The 22,410-nt window shown below is 46.0% G+C and overlaps 1 protein-coding gene across 5 annotated transcripts in view; it reads left to right on the top strand.

Annotated features, from left to right (window-relative positions):
• SAMD12 (sterile alpha motif domain containing 12) overlaps nt 1-22,410 on the top strand; it is an 878,347-nt gene that overhangs the window by 259,530 nt on the left and 596,407 nt on the right. For all 5 annotated transcript variants that reach the window (XR_012754659.1, XM_075352926.1, XM_075352929.1 and 2 more), the window contains exon 3: nt 19,866-19,992. Coding sequence is in view for 4 of the 5 variants with exons in the window: in XM_075352926.1 (XP_075209041.1) it covers nt 19,866-19,992 (127 nt within the window). In the remaining variant the exon portion in view is untranslated. The remainder of the gene's footprint in view (nt 1-19,865; nt 19,993-22,410) is intronic.

The raw sequence follows: 22,410 nt of genomic DNA on the forward strand, positions 1-22,410 counted from the left end.
ACTCAGGTGTGTAAATTTTTTGTGGTGTTGTTTTTTTTTTTTTTAGTTTTGTATGTACATGTTTGAGCACTATTTAGCTGCATTTTATATTGTAACATTTTGTGGTACCTACAACCGTTCAATCCCTTTTTTTTTAAATATTATTAATAGTAGTGATAATATTATAATAATAATAATATTTATAGTAATCCTAATAATAAAAAAACTTTGTAAAATGTAAAAATAAAAAAAAATCACACCACATTTTTGGACCAAAACCTTGTTTTTCTGGGAAAGATGTGTCACGTCCTCACCAGAGTCCACTCTTGCGACTTCTTCTGCTTCGGTCACTAGGCGCCGCCGAATTCCCGCTATGGACTGTGCCGGTGATAGAGGAGTCAGTGCCAGTGGCTCTGGTAGGCGCAGGCTCCGCTCATATACTAAAGGGTGCTTTACATGAGACGATCTATCGTGCGATAGGTCGTCGGGGTCACGGTTTTTGTGACGCACATCCGGCATCGCTTGCGACATCGGGCTGTGTGACACCTCCGAGCGACGCAGTATCGCTCACAAATCGTGAGTCGTGTACTCGTCGCTCGGTTTCATAATCTCGTTTAATTAAAATGGCGCCGGTTGCTCATCGTTCCCGGGGTAGCACACGCCGCTCCGTATGACATCCCGGGAACGATGAACAGCAGCTTACCTCTGTCCCGCAGCACCCGCCGGCTATGCAGAAGGAAGGAGGTGGGCGGGATGTCCCGCTCATCTCCGCCCCTCCGCTTCTATTGGCCGACGGCTGTGTGACGTCGCTGTGACGCCGAACATCCCTCCCACTTCAGGAAGTGGACGTTCGTCACCCACAGCGAGGTCATCCAGAATGTAAGTACGTGTGACGGGGGTTAAACGAGTTTGTGCGCCACGGGCAGCAATTTGCCCGTGACGCAAAAACGACGGGGGCGGGTACGATCGATTGTGAAATCGCACAATCGGTCGTCCCGTGTAAAGTAGGCTTAAGGTCCTGTGCATACGCTGTGGATATACCGCGGATTTTGCCGCGGATTTGCCGCAGAAAATGTGTCTAACATTGCTGCAGTCAATTCCCGAACAAAACCTATGGGTTTTAAAAAATGCTGTGCGCACACAGCGTATTTTTATACTTGCGGATTTTCCCGTGGATTTTCTGCTGCAGAATTAATGAGCATGTCACTTCTTTTCCAAAGGTACCTGCGGTTTTTGCCAGAGTTAATAGTAAAAATCCGCAGGGACCAACTTGCGGTAAATCCGCGGGAAAATTGCGGCAAAAACTCGGGTGCGGTTTTACTGCGGTTTTTGCCGCGAGTGCGGGATTTTTTCAGAGGGTCTGATTTTTTCTTAAGAAAAAGTCACTTTCTAGTGCGCACATAGCCTAAGCTGGGGTTCCCTCGGACCTGCAGTACCACTGGCTGACTGTAGGTGGCGTGTGTCTTCCAGCTGAAGTCACCACCATTCAGCTACAGCCAATGGGAAGACACCACTCCCTTCTAATTCCCCTCCTGTCTGCTACTTACTGCCAGAGCTAGTTTTGAATGTCTGGTTCCCGGTCTGTTCTGTATTGTGATCCCTGTGTTTTGGCTTCTGCATGTTCTCTGACTACCCTTCTGCCTACCGTTTTTGTACCTCGCTACCCGATCCAGATTTGACCTCTGCCTGGTTTTCTGATTATGTCCTTGTCTGCCTGATTTTGTCCCTGTTCTGCATTTCCTGGTTTCACCCTGCCTGACTACTACTCTCATTGGATTGTAGCCTACCACAGGTAGTGATCTCCGGGGCCCTGTGTAATTCCAAATCCCTGTATAGGGCTTAAAGGGTTCCAGGGTTCTGGGGGTCCTGCTTTGTGAGCGGCTTGCCTCTAGCCTATCCGTTACAGCCAGTCTGAGTCTGTGGTTCCAGGCAGGCATTACAAGATGAATGTGAAATCCGATCGTTCATAATATAGTAAATTCATGGCCAAAAGTTTTGAGACTGATCCAAATTTTGGTGACCACAAAGTTTGCCGCTTCAGTTTTTATAATGGCAATGTGCATTCATTTTAGATTTTTATGAACAGTGACTAGATGAATTAATGCAAAGTCATGCCTTTGCCATGAAAAGTAACATAATCATAAAAAATAAACCATTTCCATAAAATTTCTGATCATTTTGGTAGCACAGGAGAAAGTGAGGACAAGAAATCTAATATCACTGTCATGCTGATTGAATTATAAGAGCAGACTGGTTGCTTTTAGAGAAGGCTGGTTATTGAAACCATTGCCTTCTACTATTAACCACGGTTACCACCAAGGAAATAATGTGCCATCATCATTGCTTTGCATTAAATGGGCTTTAGAGGCAAGGACATTGCTGCTGGTAAGATTGCCCCTAATTTGACCATTTATCTAATCATTAACAACTTCAGAGAGATGTTCAGTTGTTGTAAAGAAGGCTTCATGGCACCCAAGAAAGTCGAACAAGTGCCAAGACTGTCTCCTAAAGAAGATTTGGCTACAGGAACGGTTCAACACCAGTCCAGAGCTTGCTCAGGATTGGCAGCAGGCAGGTGTCAGTGCATCTTCACACACTGTGAGGTGCATGCTTTTGGAGTCTGGCCTGGTGTCAAGAAAGGCAGCAAAAAAGCTACTTCTCACCAAGAAAAACATCAAGGAATGTTTTACTTTCTTCCAAATATCAATGACTTGGACTGCAGAGGAATGGGGAAAGGTTTTCTCTGATGGGGGACCCCTTTAAGCCTGTTTGGTATTTCTGAAATAATAATTTTTCTTAAAAGTAAAGGTGAGCGCTACCATGAGTTTTGTCTCATGCCAACAATAAACCATTCTGAAGCCATTCATGGCTTTTCAACAATGAAGGGGGCTCACTTACAATTTTGCCTAACAGCACGGCAACCCTGAAAATACTTTGCCTCCGATGAAGTATGATGGGGGTTTGGTGATGTCTACAGTGAAATATGGTGGTGGTTTGGTTATGTCTACAGTTAAATATGGCGGTGGTTTGGTGATGTCTACAGTAAAATATGGTGGTGGATTGGTGATACCTACAGTGAAACATGCCAGTGGCTCTATGATGTCTACAGTAAAGCATGGTGGTGACTTTTTGATGTCTATAGTAAAGGATAGTGGTGGCTTGATGATGCCTACAGTGAAGCATTGCAGTGGCTCGCTGATGCTACACTGAAACATGGCATTGGCTTGGTGATGCCTACAGTAAAGCATAGTGGTGGCTTGGTGATGCTTAGAGTGAAACATGGCAGTGGCTTGGTGATACCTAAAGGGAACTATGGCGATGGGCTGGTGGTACCTACTGTGAAGCATAGCAATGGTTCGTTGATTCCTACAGTAACGCATGCTAGTGGCTCAGCAATGTCTAAACTGAAGTATGGTGGTGGCTCGGTGATGGTCTGGTGCTGCCCTGAAAACTTGCAGCATGGGGAGGTCAAGATATATTTAATCAAATATTAGGATATATTAGGCCAAAACGTCATGTCTTCTATGAGGAAGCTGAAGCTTGGGTGTCATTACACCTTCCAACTCAACGATGCTCACAAGCATAGTGCAAAGAAGCAGTCCTGGAAGATTCTGGAATGGTCGTCACAGTCTCCTAACTTTTACCCCATAGAAAATCTTTGATAAGATTTGACGAAGGTTATTGCAGAATATAAACCCAAAAATATCAGTGAGCAGGAGGTTATTTCCCATGAGGAATAAGCTAAGATTACCTAGGAAAGCTGCCAAAACCTGGTGTCTGACTATTCATCGTGGTTGTAGCAGGTCATAACAGCCAGAGGGGCTCTACTAAGTATGAAAGACACTTGTCATAAAGCGGTGAATAATTCTGAGGCTCCAGTATTCAGTAAAAGTGGAATTTTACAGAAACCACTTGTTACAGCTGTTTTTAAATTTTGCTAATACACTAAATTTACAATGGGGAGGTTGGATGATTTTGATTGCAATTGTAGATCTTGGTCTTTGTGGTCTTTATTAGGCCCCTGGCTACAATTATAATCCCTCAGCGCTGATGGGGTATTAGAGGAAGGACCCTCCTGACTACTTAGATGCTGCAGTTGCTGATATCTCAGTGATGAATGAGGCACAGCTGCCCTGCGGCGTTTTACCGATGTCCGGTATAGGGCACCATTGGGTACTGGCACACTACCCTTTTTTTTCACAACAACAGAATTTTGAATGTGTACCACAATATAAATAAAGTATGAAAGTTATCTCTATGCATGGTACAAGGAATAACTTTCAAACTTGAGAATACCCTTTTAACTTTGCAATGCAGAGAATATGCAACTCTGTTTCATGAAAATAGATATGCTGTAAAGGGGGCTTTACATCGCTACCGATATATCGTCGGGGTCACGTCGTTAATGACACACATCCGGCGCCGGTAGCGACATCGCAGCGTGTGACACAAATGAGCGACGATCAACGAGCACAAAAATGTGAAAAATCGTTGCTCGTTGATATGTCCTTCTTTTCCTTAATATTGCGGCTGCCACAGGTACGATGTTGTTCGTCGTTCCTGCAGCATCACACATTGCTATGTGTGACACCGCAGGAACGACGAACATCCCCTTACCTCCGTCCACCGGCAATGAGGAAGGAGGTGGGCAGGAAGTTTGGCCCGCTCATCTCCGCCCCTCCGCTTCTATTGGCCGGCCGCTTAGTGACTTTGCTATGACGCCGAACGCACCTCCCCCTTGAAGGAGGGATTGTTCGGCGGTCACAGCGACGTCGCTGACAAGGTAAGTGCGTTTGACACTGCCGTAGCGATAATGTTCGCTACGGCAGCGATCACTAAATGTCGCACATACGACGGGGGCGGGTGCTATTGCGCTCGACATCGCTAGCAATTGCTAGCGATGTCGCAGCGTGTAAAGCACCCTTTACACTGATATTGTCTCACAGTGTTTTACACAAAGTTCGCCGACTGTCATGGCGGCATCAGACACTGTTCACATTGCAGATTCAGACTCTCCACCTGATGGTTTCTCTGCTGTTTCTGATCTACACAGGCAGACTCTGGCATCAACCAGCTGTGGGCTCAGTCATAGACAGGAATGCAAAAGTTAAAGTCTGCTAGCTTGCTTTTTAGGGTACGTGCCCACGATCAGGACCCTCTGCGTCTTAGACGCGGCGGGTCCTGACCTGCAGGGGCCACGAATCTCCCCCACAGGAGACCACAGCTTCCCGTGCCCATGATCAGGGTTCATGCAGTTTCGGTCTCTCTTCTGCTCTCCCTGCGGAGAACACTTGCGTGTCCGCAACCAACAATTGACATGCTGGCGGCTCAGGAAGCTGCACCGCAGGTCAGTTTATGATATGGGCAGTGCACGCACAGTGGGCATGGGATTTTTAGAAATTCCATTCACTGTGCTTGTAATGTACATCGCAGCATTTTGGACGCAGTTGAAATATGCTACATCCAAAACGCTGTGAACACTGATCGTGGGCATGCACCCTTAAACTTCTGGGATTACATGTTACAAGGAAATCTATCCTATCTGCTCTTCTCATACTTAGGCTGGAGGAGATCCTCCACCCACGCCAACTATAGTTTATGCTGCATTGGTCTGTGAATTATGGTGTTCCAGATTTGCTGGAGAAAGTGTTGCTTTATGCTTGGTTTTGTTGAGAAGCTATCAATCGTCTTGTTGTTTCCACTCTGCTCTTGTTTTCCTCCGACTATTTATTGCCTTATGCCTCTGTGTTCTATGTGACAGAGTTTTGCTTTCTCCTGTTTGACTGTTTCTGTGGGTTAAATCACACTCCTGTCCTGGCCACCTGGGATATAAGATCAAGGCTGGTCAACAGCAAGGCCGGGAAGGTGACTCACACATCTCCACCATTTGGGGTATAAGATCAGGGTTGGTCAAGAGCAGGGCCAAGAAGGAGACCCAGACATCTCCACCATTTGGGGTATAAGATCAGGGCTGATTAAGAGCAGGGCCAGGAAGGAGACTCAGACATCTCCACCATTTGGGGTACAAGATCAGAGCTGGTCAAGAGCAGGGCCAGGGAGGAGACACAGACATCTCCTAGGGCTAGTCAACAGCCAGGGCCAGGAAGGAGACTCAGAGATCTCCACCATTTGGGGTATAATATAAGGGCTGGTCAAGAGTAAGGCCAGGAAGGAGACTTGGACATCTCCACCATTTGGGGTACAAGATCAGAGCTAGTCAAGAGCAGGACGAAGAAGGGGATTCAGACATCTCCACCATTTGGGGTACAAGATCAGAGCTTGTCAAGAGCAGCACGAAGAAGCGGATTCAGACATCTCCACCATTTGGGGTATAAGATCAGGGCTGGTCAAGAACAGTGCCAGGAAGGAGACTCAGACATCTCCATCTGACTTGCCCACCCCAGGGCTTTGGTACACCCGGTGTCGGGCCGGACTAGTCCGGGGGTAGTCAGTGGTGGCGGGGACCGACTCCGTGACCCTGGCGGGGTCAACTAATATGGCAGTTGTGGGGGTGGTAACTTTAATTAAAGTTTGTGGAAATATTCGTGACGCCACCTGTGGATTGTGGCTATAAAGCCGCCGCTGCTGGCTGAAACCTCCGGGGCTGATGGATTAGAGGCTGGGATGGTTCTGCTCCCCACAGGTGGAGCGGTACCCCGGGGCAACCGTTAGTGCTTATTAAAGTCTATGGTGCTTTTGTGGATGGTGCAGTGCAGGGCGAAATAAAGGAGGCAACACCAAGGGGTGCAGTTTCAAGGTTTTTACTCACTGTTCCAGGGCTGCAGCAAACTGGTTGCCTTTGGATTGCTGAAATTCACTGTCAGGGACTTCCGCCGATCCCGGGTAGTTCTTAAGGTAAATGCCGGTGCATCCTTGGTTGTGTCTCCTTCCTAGACTGACTTCAAAGCCTTGACCTTTATAGATAAACTTGTCTCGGCCTCCACCATAGGGTCTGGTCAAGAAGGCTTGCCTGGATGGAATCTTGCCCTCTCCCCAGGGGATCTACGGTGGGTTGTGGCCCTGGGCGCTTGCAACCACCCTGGGCCTTCGGTGTTTACTTTTGGAAATGTCTTTCTTCCCTTCATTTCTAGGGACCGTCCCTGGATGCAGCCTGATCCCTCCACCCGATGTTCTAGTGGAACAGGCCACGAGCTTGGAAGCCTTCCGTGGCCCTGGAATCCTTTCTTCACAGTCTGTGGTGTCACCTGGGCCTAGCTGGGCCCCAGGGTCTCCACCAGGAAGCTTCACTCTCTGTCACTTTTCTCAGGTATCAACCTCTCTCTCCTTCTCCAACTCCTCACTCTCCAACTCTCCACTTCTAACTGCTCTTGACCTTCCTGTATCTGCTCCCACTTTCTGTTGGCTCCTCCGACTTTCCCCGTTGCTAGGCCCCACCCTATGGGAGAAGAGATGGGTCTTACGGCCCCCCAGCATACAGTATGGGGGTAGCTGCCACTATCTCCGGTCCCAAAATATGCCTAACAATAGGTGTAATGTGAATTTGCCTGTGAACCCTCGTTTACCCTTGTCCTTACCCAGGATGGGACATCACACCTCTGGCTGGGGTGCAGTGTCTCTGTGGCGACGGAATCCTCAGGGGAGCCACACATCATTTGGGGTATAAGATCAGGGCTGGTCAAGAGCAGGGCCAGGAAGGAGACTCAGACATCTCCACCATTTGGGGTATAAGATCCGGGCTGGTCAGGAGCAGGACGAGATAGCAGACTCATTCACCACCATTTGGGGTATAAGCTTAGGGCTGGTCAGGAGCAGTGCCAGGAAGGACACTCAGACATCTTCACCATTTGTGGTATAAGATCAGGGCAGGTTAAAAGCAGGGTTAGGAAGGAGACTCAGATATCCCCACCATTAGAGGTATCTCTGAGAATAAGGATAGCACAGCCCCCCCCCTAGTCTGTGGGTCAGCTTAGGAACCCTGGTTTTCCACTATCCCCATAATACCACATGACATAAATTTGCTTTACCTGCAGTCATAAAAAAAAACTTAGATGACATTTTTTTTCTTATCACAATGAACTGTGCCTTAAAACAGCGAAGGCTCTGCTACATCCATGCATGGAGTCGTCATAGAATTCTATCTGTGCCCTTTCTTTATTAACAATTCATTACAGATAAAATCCCTCTAAATTCTGTATATTGCAGAGCCAGCTTCTACTCCCACAGTACAAGGTCTAAACAACGGTGATAATAATTTGCAAAGTATTTTTGTGCCATGTGTGAAAGTGCCATTTGCCGAGAACCCCATATTGATTTACTTTCCATTGCTTTTTTTAAGAACGGTGCAAATACACAATTACAATTTATTTATGTGTATTACCTTAAGTCACGGCTGCCCATATCATCTATTGATTTCTATTTTCTCACAACGCAAGAAAATTTTGCAACACACCGGCTAATGGACTGTGGGCTTCTCTGGGCTGAATGGAAAATTGCCCACTTAACGCTTTTCTTTTTGGATTTCTCATGAAGTATTTCCAAGGCGACAAATATGGGTTTATTATGTCTCTTGTTATGTCCAACTTTAATATAATTGTCATTTTTCATATTTTTATAGACCCCGGACTATACACAGCTTGATCGTTTTTAATCCTACGCAGGATAATCTTAGACATTAAGCCATTGTGCCGAGTGGAACCATTAAAATGAATGATACCCCTAAGCTCTCTATATGAAATGGGTGTATAATTGGTGGGCACTATGCTATACTTTTACCATATTCAGGTCATTACATAGATGATTTCTCTAATTCTATAACTTGACTTTTAGGGATAGCCTTTAAATATTCACTGGCATTGAAGCAAACTTTGCATAAATCAATAACATAAGTGTATATAAGATAGTTTATATTATACAGTGCCTTGAAGAAATATTAACACCCTGTGAACTTTGACATTTTTTTTGCTTACAGCCACAAACTTATTTCTTGGCAAACTAGCTCATTGAGTTTGGATGGAGACGTCTGTGAACTACAATTTATCACAGATTCTCCATGGGATTTAGCTCTGGACTGGGACTGGGCCATTCACACACATGAATATGCTCTGATCTAAACCTTCCATTGTAGCTCTGGTCAGATGTTGAGGGTCATTGTCCTGCTGGAAGGTGAACCTACACCCCAGTCTCATTAATTTTCAGCTTCTAACGTGTTTTCCTCTGGGATTGCCTTATATTTAGCTCCATCCATCTTCCTATCAACTTTGACCAGATTCCCTGCCCCTGCTGTAGAAAAGCCTCTTCACAGCATGAAGCGGCCAGCACCATGTGTGACGATGAGGATGGTGTTTTCAGGGTGATGTGACGTTCTTTTCCACCACACATAGCACTTTGCATTTATCCCCAAAAGTTCTACGTTGGTCTCATCTGACCAGAACAACCATTTCCACATGCTTGCTGTGTCCTCTGCATGCCATGTTGGGGAAGATACTCTGGTCAGATGAGACCAAAGTAGAAGCTGTTGTGCTGAATACAAAGTTCTATGTGTGATAGAAAAATAACTTCACATCACCCTGAAATCGACATCCCCACTGTCACTCATGGTGGAGGCAGCATCATGCTGTTGGGAGGCTTTTCTTCAGCAGGGGAAGGGAAGCTGGTCAGAGGTGATGGGAAGATGGATGAAGCTAAATACAATTCAATAAAGGAGGATGACCTATTAGAGGTGGGAAAAGACTTGAGACTGGGTCGTAGGTTCACCTTCCAGCAGGACAATAACTCTAAACATACTGCCATAGCTACAATGGATGGTTTATATCAAAGCATATTCATGTGTGTGAATGGCCATGTCACAGTAAAGCTCTAAATCCCATTGAGAATCTGTGACATGATATGAAAATTGCTCTTCACAGACGCCCCCATCCAATCTCACTGAGTTAGAGCTATTTTGTAAAGAGGAATGGGCAAAAATTTCCGCCTCTAGATGTGCAAAGCTGGTAGAGACATCCCTGAAAGACTTGCAGCAATAATTGCAGTGAAAGGTGATCGTACCAAATATTAACTCATGGCGGCTGAATACAATACTTTTTCAAGGCACTGTATCTTATGAGACAAACTTTTTTCTCCACTTATTAGACACTCATTTTCCAGTCTCCTGAATCCATTCTGAAAAACTGCTGAATTCCATTCTACTGAAAACAAAACAGACTGCTGCTTATTTGTCACGCCAGAGCGTACAGACGCTTGACGTGCAGCACAATACACTGGGAATAGTATAGAAGGAAGGGCCTGATGATAGGGAGAGGGTAAAAGGGACACCTCCTGCAACTCACCAGAGCCTGTACCCTTCGCTTCCTACCGTCCCTATAAGGATCCTTTCCCCTGTTGCCATAACGTGCCTAGGCCATCACTAGCCCTTAACTCTCCCTGGCTAGTGAGAAGGCCGGCGAGAACACTAGTCTCACTACTGCAATAATACAACAAAAGGTAAGGGAGACAGACAGAGGGAAAATAGACACCAAAAGAAAAACACTCCAAGCTCTTTCAATGCAGCTAAACATCACAGCTGCAATAATCATGACTCCTCAGCTTCTTCCAAAGACAGGCTCCAAAGTGGACAGCCTAGAATGAAAATCTATAAATGGTAAAACACATGACTTTTATAGTGAAAAGGAGTGGTCACAAAAGAGCTGCACCTGAGATTAATGCAACAAAGAACAGCCAGATAGGAATGAGTCCTTAACCCCTACAGCACTAAAAGAAAGTAGATTTACTCAATTACAAGTTGTAGACCTGCGAACAATAAGATATTGTGACGCTCTGGTCCCAGACTCTCCAGAGATCTCCCCAGAACGGGACACACTCATAACATTATTAAAGTCTATGATGAGGGGAGGAGCAGATCGAAGGGGCTGCTACTTATGAGTAATTGCTATATCTCACCTCAGAGCTGGATGCACATCTCAGTACTGTTGTATAATACCCTCCATGCTGCTGCTGCTGCTTGTGAACACATGCGCCTGCTGTTTTATTTCCATCCTCCAGTCAACAAAAAATTAGAGATTGTGACTGCAGAGGGGAAAGCTGGTACAAAAACTCAAAACACAAGTCATATAATGACCACAAATAGTGTTAATTTCCAGGTACAGACACATGACATCTTATTCTGAAAATTCACCTAAAATGGCATATGCTCTTTAAGGTCTCCTTACGGGTACTTTGCACACTATGATATTGCAAGCCGATGCTGCGATGCCGAGCGCGATAGTCCCCGCCCCCGTCGCAGTTGCGATATCATTGTGATAGCTGCCGTAGCGAATATTAGCTTCACATGCACTCACCAGCCGTGTGACGTTGCTCTGGCCGGCGAACCGCCTCCTTATTAAGGGGGCGGGTCGTGCGGCGTCACTGCGACGTCACACGGCAGGCGGACAATAGGAGCGGAGGAGCGGAGATGAGCGGGATGTAAACATCCCGCCCACCTCCTTCCTTCCACATATCCTACGGGAGCCGCGGTGACGCAGGTAGGAGATGTTCCTCGCTCCTGCAACTACACACACAGCGATGTGTGCTGCCGCAGGAGCGAGGAACAACATCGGACCGTCGCGTCAGCATAATTATGGAATTCGCCGACGCTACACCGATGATACGATTATGACGATTTTGCGCTCGTTAATCGTATCATCTAGGATTTACACACTACGATGTCGAGAGCGACGCAGGAAGTGTGTCACTTTCGACATGACCCCACCGACATCGCACCTGCGATGTCATAGTGTGCAAAGTACCCCTTAGACTTACACTTCATTTGTCCAATTTCTATACTAACCCCCCTCTATTCACATGCATACTATTTTTGACCAAGCATGTTTTTCTAAGCTATGGACAGTCTAGTAATTTCAGATTGATGGGCCTTTAACTCTTGGTGTCCCCACTGATTAGTTGACTAAAGAGGCTGTATGATACTATTATCATAGGCAGTTTTACACAAACTTCACCGATTGTTGGATTCTTTGGTGTCTGAGATCAACACAAGCAGATGCGGGCATCGGCCTACTGTGTGCTAATTCATAGGCTGCTTGCTCCTTTGATCACATGTTGTGGAAAGGCCTATCACATCTCCTATTTATGCTGGTTGAATCCTTCCACCCATGCCAGCTATAGTTTGTTCTATGTTGGTCTGTGAGGTGTGGCATCCCAGACTGTCTGGTGAAAGTTGTTCTTATTAGCTTGTGATGCTAGCCACTACTTACGGGGAGTGTGGGCAGGAGCATAGTCAGGAAATCCAGGGTCTGTTAACAAGAGGACATGTATAAGCACAAGGAGAAAACAGAGGCATAGTCAGGTGAATAAGCGAGGTTCAGAAGTCAAGGAGAGCACGTAAAAAGTTTTGGAAAATGCAGAGATGTAATCAGGTGAAGGTCCGAGGTCAAACAGGCAGGAGATCACGACAGGAAGAGGGAGCGGGCAGAGAAGTAGTCAAACAATGGTCAGAGAACAAAGACCAGAACAGGGACACAAACCAACAGCACAACTGCAGAACCAGGAAATAAAACTAGCAATGTCCTGGGTGAGTAAAGAAGCCTGAGCAATCACCAGGAAGGTGGGACACCTGAGTAATTAGCACCAACATGGAATCCTGTGCTGTCAAACACACTGCTATCTAGTAACACAGTCAAGATGCTCTGCACAGAGGAATCGTGCCAGTGCTGTTGTGGAGTTTAATCAGTGGGTTTCATGACACTCCTGTCTTGTTCCTCCCTGAGGGGGGGGGGGTCACCTAAGGACTGGTCAGGAACAGGGCCAGGAAAGAGCTCAGGCATCTCTACCATCAGGAGAATCATCTGAAATTGGGGATAGTATAGGGCCTCCTTAGTTTGAGGAACCTATGCTGTCTTTTGCTAAGAAACAGTGAATTCTGCTCTCAGGTTGAGTTGTTCAATCGTTGCCGGGCCATGATTGCATCCGTCTGTATTAACAGTAGTCAGAAGGTGAATTGGTCCTTCCCAAGAGCAAACTGCTCCCTTCCTATGCAATTTTTGTTTGCTCACTGGCCTGTAAAATTCATTCTTGTATCTGACCTGCTGACTGGTTCCCTTTATTATTCATACTTTTTAAGTCTAAAAACTTTTCCTTAAACCTATTATCAGTTGAAGTGGTCACTGACGTTTTCCCTCCCATCTGTCAGAACTGGGTTCACGATGGGCTGAAAATACACATTATACGGTTTTACCTCCCCGCTACGACACGCTGGCTCTTCGTTTGATGTTTTTTTTTCATCTTGCTGTTTTCTAGTTTCACGCTGATGCCGTTTTTGTTTGAAATCCATAACTATGAACATATTTCTCTCTGCAGATTCCTCAGCGGCTTTGTGCCCAAAATAGAACTGATGTCTTTCTACCAGGAAGTCGAAAATCTTTGAATATTGAAATAAAGTTCACTAATGAACCTAGCGCCACCTGAATATTGAATATGTTCACATAATGCCTGTTCTCTACACTCAGGATTGGCCCACATACTTTTTATTTAAAGGGAAAGTCTGCAAAAAAAATGAGTAAAGCTGTCCATCTATTTTGTCCAAGGAAACCTGTCAGGTACAATATGCCTCCCGGACCACGAGCAGTTCTGGGTGCATATTGCTAATATTTGCCTAACTGTTCTTGTTTCTAGTAGCATAGATAAAGAGATCTTTAGAAAAAGTATTTCTAAAGATCTTTTATCTTATGCTAATGAGCGTGGGGACTAGTCCCTAGGGCTTTATATTCCTTGACTAGTCCGTTCTCTTAGTATGGTAGCACACCCTCAGGGGTGTATTAACATGCTATTCAATTCAGCATCACCAGTGGTGACGTACGTACCTGTGTTCGAAGCGACCGCATTTCTGAATGGCGGGCACTTCCGGTCATGCGCAGTATGAAGCCGGGTGTACGCGTCCTGGCTTCAGAGAAGTCTAGAGCGCATGACCACAAGTGTCGGGCATTCAAAAGCGCAGTGACATCAAACACAGGTACACGCGTCACCGCTGGTAATGCTGCATTGAATAGCATGTTAGTGCACCCATGTGGGCGTACTAACCTGCTAAGAGGGCGGACTAGTTGGGGGATATAAAGCCCTTGGGACTAGTCCCCACACTCCTTAGCATAAGATAAAATATCTTTAGAAATACTTTTTACTAAGATCCCTTTATCTATGCTACTATTGGCTGGGACAGTTAGGCAGGGATTAGCAATATACACCCAGAACTGCTCGTGGTTCTGTGTGCAAATTGCACCTGACAGGTGACCTTTAATGGGGGCATCTCATCTTGCAACCATCGGTTGATCACTGACTATTGGCAAAGAGCTAAATTTGTTGAAGAAGCAATGGCCAACTGTCGGACATTTCCTATGCAGACAGTAAAATGCAGCATTACACACGGCCATTTAGATAGATGGTCTTCCATGAAATACATGGAAGGTTAAAGTCCGCCAGAGTATTACATTGACTTGAACTTCTATGAATGTATAGGGCATGCATGCTACTTGAGGCATGGAGTACATCAGAGGTATACATTGGGAAATTCTGATGTATTTATCTAGCAGAAGGCTTCAACAAAATGTGAGCAGCAGTAAAGAAATCCTCTCACTCAATTAATGCTGCCCAAACCACGGGAAACATGAATCAGAGCCAGGGTGCAAATACAGCAAGGTATGTTTTGCTTTAAAGCTCTTGAGCTCCTCCCTAGATTTCAGATGACTGATAGTGTAGGCGTGTCCACCCAACCAATAGAAAAGTACGCTATGCCTTTAAGAGACAGCGCTCCCGTATATTTTGTGTTTTGTGGACTCTGAATTGTGCAGTTGGGTTGACCCTGTTTAAAAGTGCGGGAAAAGGAGAAAGTGCAGGAGAAGAGTTTAGGGTGGAGACGTCAGGTCACGTAAGTAGAGGGGGAAGATTCTCTACCAGAGAGACAAACCGAGGATGGGGGTTGGGAGACAAGTATGGTGCCAGGCTGCAAAAGAGACTGCGAGCCAGACTATGGTAGAGCCCTATCTGTAAAGTCAGTACCAAAGTGTGAAGCTCCTGAGGTTGGTGTTCCTGAAGACTGAAAGAGACGACATCTGGTGGAATCAAGGAATCCCTGGTTTGCAGAAGAGGAGAAGTTCCCCTGCCTTGGAAGGAGAGTGTGTACCAACGATCCACCTGAGCTGGGGAGTAGACGTGCCCTAACGGTACTGTGAATTCTTTACCGGTGTGCACACTCGATAGGGGCTAGTGTAGGCCTCAGTAGTCAGGGCGCGGTAGCTCAATAGTCTGATTAGCAGAGGCCAGTTAGGATGTCATGGTAGCGTAGCTGTAAGCTATATCGTGTGGTAAAGTTTCTTGTTTTGATATTTGTAATAGCTGGGGGTGAGGCAATGTTTGAGCGGTCCAGCTACAACCTGCAGTGTTTGTCAATCATACTGTCGCCCTACCATTCTCCAACATTGATGTATATATTATCTGTCCGTTAATAAAGCCGTTCCCTTGTTTCTGCACCCTCGCCTCCTGTACCGTAATTGAATTCTGCCTGGTGGTGGTTCCTTCGCCTCTACTACAACAGGTGCTCTTGCTCTGTACACACATGAGAGAGACTTGCTAATAAACCAGAGCAGTGCGGAGACAAGCCGGCCAGAGTCCGCATCGGATTAGTCACATCTCGCCTTATATTTCCCTGCCGTCCCTTAAAACTATATTTACTCTAAAATGCCGGAGTGGAAAAATTTAGCAATATATCATAGCTTTTTATTCCAGTTTTCTAGCATAAAGGTTTTGATGAATTAGGGCCAAATATGCGCAAGAATACCTCTAGTGAGTCCTCCATTTTCCACTTCAATGACCCATCCCTGCTGCGGCTCCACCACCTCTACCTTGCTGCCCGGCTTTCACTCCAGTTGATGGTTGACAGAGACTCAACATGCTGCATAGAAATACCGCTTGTTAAAACTTCTGGACGGGTGCCGTCAAAAGCCGGTGTGGCACAACGGGGTGGAGACAAAATAAAAAATTCTTGGCACTACCAGTCCAACAGCTTAACACAACTTTAATGAAAAAAATGTGTTAAAAATGGAAAACCCACGGCGTACGGTAAACCTGATTAAAGATGAGTGGAGTGGACCCGTGCAACTTTGGTTCAACGGGTGCAGCCAGACTTTAGATAAAGTTCGGTTTGGGACCCGGACTTGACCTAATCCCCAATGGAAGTTACTAATTGGGCAGTTCGGGTCTTTGTTCAAATGTAGCCAGCCATAAACAGTTCACTTCAGTGGTAGGATAGGTAAGGTTTTCCATTTTTTTAGTTTGGTGCACACTACATCTGATCACGCTGTTGTTACCCCTAGTGTGAGCCATTCAAACACTGCAAGCACCGAGCGTACCTGAGCACAGCGATGCTCACACAAGTAGTGTTCATTTGTAAAGCACCCGAACTCCGAACCAGAACTATGTTTTTTCTGTAAACTTTAGGGGGCTTTACACGCAACAACATCGCTAACGAGATGACGTTGGGGTCACGGAATTCGTGACGCACATCCGGCCTCGTTAGCGATGTTGTTGCGTGTGAAACGCAAGAACGACCACTAACAATTAAAATTACTCACCATATCGTTGATCGTTGACACGTTGTTCTAATCTCAAATGTCGTTGCTGTTGCAGGATGCAGGTTGTTCGTCGTTCCTGCGGCAGCACTATGTGTGACACCGCAGGAACGAGGAACAACATCGTACCTGCGGCCGCCGGCAATGAGGAAGGAAGGAGGGGGGCGGGATGTTCTGGCCGCTCATCTCCGCCCCTCCGCTTCTATTGGGTGGCCGCTTAGTGACGCCGAACGAACCTCCCCCTTAGAAAGGAGGCGGTTCGCCGGCCACAGCGACGTTGCTAGACAGGTAAGTACGTGTGACGTGGACTAACAATGTTGTGCAGCACGGGCAGCAATTTGCCCGTGACTCACAACCGACGGGGGCGGGTGCTTTCACCAGCGACATCGCTAGCGATGTTGCTGTGTGTAAAGTGGCCTTTTGTGTTTGGTACGAACACTGAACTTCGGGTTCGCTCATCTCTACTCCTGACGCACTTCCAGCACTGGGAATAGACATTTATAAGGCTACATGTGTACGCTGAGTATTTTGGTTGTATAAATTCCTCTACCAAATCTTCATCTCTATTCAGAAAAAAACAAGCGGTTTTGACGACTATTTGATGAGGTTTTTTTAATGCTTTTTTTTTCTATGCATTCTGGAATTGAAAAATACTGCAAAAACACTGAAAGTATTGCCATGCTGCAGATTTATTTCTGCATCAAATCTGCAAGGGAAAAAAAGCAACATGTGCACAAAACGTCAGGATTCTCAATGACCTTGCTGGCATCAGAATTTGCATGCAGGTTTGTGACAAAACTGCCTGAAAAACACATTAAAAAAAAGCTATAAAATCGTGCTGTGTGCACATACCCTAAGGCTAAGACCCCACTTTGCGTTTCCACCTGCGTTTCAGGTGCTTTTTAGGTCCGTTTTGAGAAGCACCTTTTTCATGCCAAAAGGCATGCGTTTTGATTTTACAGCAAAGTCTATGGAAAATGGGGATTTCTAGACCCCACTTTGCGTTTCTAAACGCTGCGTTTAATTTGCATATTTTGTGGCAAAAACCATGCGTTCAAAGAAGCAGCATGTCAGTTGTTTTTGCCATTTTGGGTGCGTTTTGCTAACATTGAAGTCAATGAGAAATGGCAAAAACCAAGATTCCTTCAAATTCCTGCGTTTTACCTGCTTTTTATGTGCAGAAAACATGCATTTTGATCATTAAAATAATGATTTCATATGTCCCTTTACACACACACATAGTCCGACAATTAAATTTGAAAAAAAATATAATTTATTGCTATTTTTGCAATAAATAGTATATTACCGCTATAATTTTATTCAATATTTCTAATTTCTATATTATTTCTAAAAATCTATATTTTCTTTTTTTTCTCTTTTTTCATTGTGTTTGAAAGATTAAACTTTATTTAGCAGTGTCTTGATGTTCAAAACGCATCTGTCAAAACGCAGGTGAAAGAGCATGTAAAAAGTGCTGAAAACGCATCTAAAACGTGGTAAATACGCATGCGTTTTCAGCGCTAAATTTCTGAAAAAGGCAACTTTGGTCAAATCAATTAAGCCCAAAACGTGCGTTTAGAACTGCAAGTAGGAGAACGCAAAGTGCGGTCTTAGCCTAACAGTCAAACAAATCAATAGGAAGCATTTTAACCTGAACATACGCAAGCTGGCATTTAAAGAGATACCACATGATACTAATCACACTGAGGCTCTTTGCCCACGTGTGCATATTGCATGCAGTTACGCTGCGTTCTGCACCGCAGCGTAACTGCATGCATCCTGCGTCCCCAGCACAATCTATGAAGATTGTGCATTATCCATGCGCATGTTGCGTTTTAGAACGCAGCGATTTGCATGCTGCCAAATCGCTGCAGTCTAAAAAGCAACATGTCACTAATTCCGTGCACTTTGCATGTAGCCCCCGCTCTGTCTATGGGAGGGGCTGCATCCAGAGCGCATGAAATCGGCTTTTCAGTACGCAGTGTTTCTACAGCGATTTGAAGCGCACGTGTGCTGTTCAAATCGCTGCAGAAATTGCAGGGACAGAACGCAACATGGGCACATAGCCTAATAGTTTCGAAAAAATTAGCAAACTAATAAATAGTGGGTTTGTTGCAGCAAGAAACATAGGAGACGTTATACATATGTGCCGCCCTCTCGCCAGCAGCCGTGCTGCTCGGATTCGGATCTGCGGTATGGCTCGAGGGACTCTACCGGACCCGGGGGTCACGCGGACACTTCGAATGAAAAGGGGGACGTATTTGTACGGGGATTGTTAAAACTGTCTGTGACGCCACCCACGGTGTGTGGTGAGATGTAGCACCACCGCTGCTGCTGTGGGGCTCCCGGGGGTGATGGGTTGGCAGCTGGATGTTAACCCCTCCGTGGGCATGGATGGATGCCCCGGGGCCCAGTGTCTCTGTGCAGGGGATGATGACGGCAGAGGCCGGCGTACCCGGTCAGGCTGGGGATGTTACTCACAGTTGAATAAACCACACGAGTCCTTTGGTAAACCAAGGTGATGGTGGCCGGCTGCTGCAGAGGGGTGTATCTGGTCCCACACCTGGGCTGGTGGTCAATGCCCCTTTCCTCTGCACTTTGTGTTTCCTTGTGTAGACTTCCCGGTGTGTAACGCAGGAGTTCGCTCCCGGTCCTTCAGTTGGGAGCCATGCCCGTCAGACTCTGACCCGTGAGATCTACCGGGCCCTGGCAGATGCCCTATCCCTCTCTGTGGGTGGTTGTCTACTTTTCGGGACTTAGGTTGGGACAGGACCTGGAATCCTGCCCTCAATCGGTTAATTAGCTAGGCCGTCGGTGCTGGTCCTGGCTTCAGGGTCCGAGTACCCCCTTGTGTGCACAGTTTCCGGGTCGGTTCTCCGGTGTCGGTACCGGCGGGCTACAACCCTGCCCCAGTCTACCTCGGATCTGCCGAGCCGTCCTCCCATCTCCTTCTGGCACTGACCACCGTCTGCCACCTAGGCAATGTGTCAGGGCTCCGACCCTGCTACCACATTGTAACTGCTACACACATGCTGTGCGGTGTTGTTTTTTTCCTACTGTAAAAGATAGTTAGTTGTATGGATTTGTTCTGACCCTACAAAATAAGTGTTCCTCCTAGCAAAAAAATTTGTCAAAATTGCCCATTTTCAGCGCCTGTTATTAGTGTAATTGTGCGGGATGTTTGAATGCCAGTGCTAACAAGTACCATCTAATTTTCCAGGCTAGAAAGCATCGAAATATCTACTAGGCATTATCAACTATTTCCCGCTTGGTTAATGTCACATAGTTTTGACAAATATTTGCGCTTTTATTTTTCAGCCCTGTATTAAAGGAACCAAACCTGTAGCGTTCTGGACACAACATGACGTGTGCAAGTGGCTTAAAAAGCATTGTCCGAACCAATATCAGCTCTACAATGAGTCTTTCAGAGAGCACGACATAACCGGTAAGTAGATGAGTGATTAATCCCAACATACCGCTCACCTTACCTATCCACTGATATCCGTGCATGCATTTATTTTTTGTCCTGCATAATGAGACCCCTCAGGATATCACACATAGGTAATAATAAGTCTTCTTAGAGAGAAAAATACCATTGAGCATTGGCTTAACTAGAGTTCAATGGGCCCTAGTGCAAAATTTGGACCTGGACCCCCTCCTTCTGTTGGTTAGATGTATGTATATGTATGTATACATTTACCATTCTAAATCCTATAAAGACATATTGGCATATACTGTATGTCCCCCATTCTAGCCCAAATCCTGGTGTATTTATAACCCCATCCTCTTAAAAATTCCCCATCATGGTAAAAATGTCCCACCCTGGTATATATGTCCCCATCCTGGTATATACTGTCCCCCTCCTGGGGCCCTCCTAGTATACACTGTCCCCCTCCTGGGGCCCTCCTGGTGTATACTGTCCCCCTCCTGGGGCCCTCCTAGTATATACTGTTCCCCTCCTGGTGTATACTGTCCCTCTGCTGGGCCCCTCCTGGTGTATACTATCCCCCTTTTGATATATACTGTTCTCCTCCTGGTATATACTATTCCCCCTCCTGGTATCTACTGTCCCCTTCCTGGGGTCCTCCTGATGTATACTGTCCCCCTGCTGGGCCCCTCCTGGTGTATACTGTCCCCTTCCTGGTATATACACTGTCCCCCTCCTGGTATCTACTTACCCCCCTCCTGGTATCTATTGTCCCCGTCCTGGGGCCCCCCTGGTGTATACTGTCTCCCTGCTGGGCCCCTCCTGACATACTCTTCCTCACCTTGTATATACTGTCCCCTTTCTGGTATCTACTGTCACCTTCCTGGATTCTACTGTCCCCCTCCTGGTATATATGTCTCCGTTCTGTCTAATGCAAAAAAACAACATTGTACTCACCGTCCCCAACTCCCACATCGCACAGCATCCTCCTGTGTAGTCGGCGCACAGTGGCCGGCAGCTTTCATCGGTGTCGGTGCTATTGCAAAGTATGATGTCATTGCCATGCACCACCCTCAGTCACTGGGACACAGATGAAAGCTTCCAGCTTCTGTTTTTCTGTTTGGCCGGCAGCATGTATCGCAGTACAGGAACCCAATGGGTCTCTGCACTGCAATGCATTTCAGTTGGATATGCAGCCTTGGACGTACATCCAGCTGAAGCAGGGACTAGGACCAGTGGACCCCGTGCACCTCCGGGCCCAGTAGCGGTTGTGATCCCTGCGACCACAATCATTCCGCCCATTCCATTGAGTCACTTTGGGGTTTACAGAGTTAAAAACAGACACCGTTGTAATCCCTGTTTTTACCACAAGGTAGAGCTTTAACCTATTTCATTAGATGCAGACCTGTTTTTATTTAACAGCACTCCACATGGCTATGCATGGTACTGCAGGAAAACTGATGATAATATTGTTGAAATGGTATGGTATTGAAAAATTTGAATTTATTGATACTTAATTAGCTTTGTACTAAAAGAATCATGTCTGCCTTAGAGATAAGGAAAAAGATTTGCACTACCCTGGTCCAACACTGGTCCACATTGGTACTCTGTTGCACTTGGATCAGGGCAATGTGAACATTTTTGACTGGTATTAGACGGCCGGCATCCTGGACATTTCATTTCTAGTCTCTGGGACACAAGAAGCAGAAAGGATGCTGGCATGTGAGTGCTGGCCGAGAACGTTCACACTGCCCTGGTGTGGCTGCCAAGGAGTACCGACGTAGATGTCAGACATCTCTAACCTGCCATATTGCTCACTTGTAGACGCGGTGAAAAGGCTGCTGGGGATTGAGAGTAATTAATTGGCATTTTGCTGATTGATCAAAAAAACTAAATGAATATCCAAATAAGAAATTGTAGATCATAAAGAAAGGTCCCCTATAGGAAATGTGCACACAACGACTTTTGCCTCTGTAAAAAGCGCTCAATAAAAGTAGAAACGTAAAAATAGAATTTACATGTGCACTACAATGTACGAACAATTTGCATACACTCAGGTCTTTCAACCTCGTTTAACCACTTCCTGTTTCCAAATATGTGAAGCCGTTGAGAAAAGTGACCTGCCCGTGCTTCAGGGGGATTCTGCTTTGAGTTAGGGCTGCTTCTCACTTGCGAGTTTCTCGCAGTAGAGCAATGCGAGAAAAACTCGCATTGGAATCGGACACGTTAGTCAATGATTCAGCTCGCATTTGCGATTTTTTTTCTCAGTCCAAATCGGACTGAGAAAAAAATCGCAGCATGCTGCTTTTTTGCGAGTTTCTACTGCGAGTCTCTCCAATGCAAGTCTATGGGAGCGTGTAAAAAATCGGATGTCACGGGACGGCACTCACACCATCCTAGTGACATCCAATTTTCTAAATACATTTCTCGCATGTT

This window comes from Anomaloglossus baeobatrachus, chromosome 6, assembly GCF_048569485.1.
Source record: "Anomaloglossus baeobatrachus isolate aAnoBae1 chromosome 6, aAnoBae1.hap1, whole genome shotgun sequence".
Lineage (NCBI taxonomy): Eukaryota > Metazoa > Chordata > Amphibia > Anura > Aromobatidae > Anomaloglossus > Anomaloglossus baeobatrachus.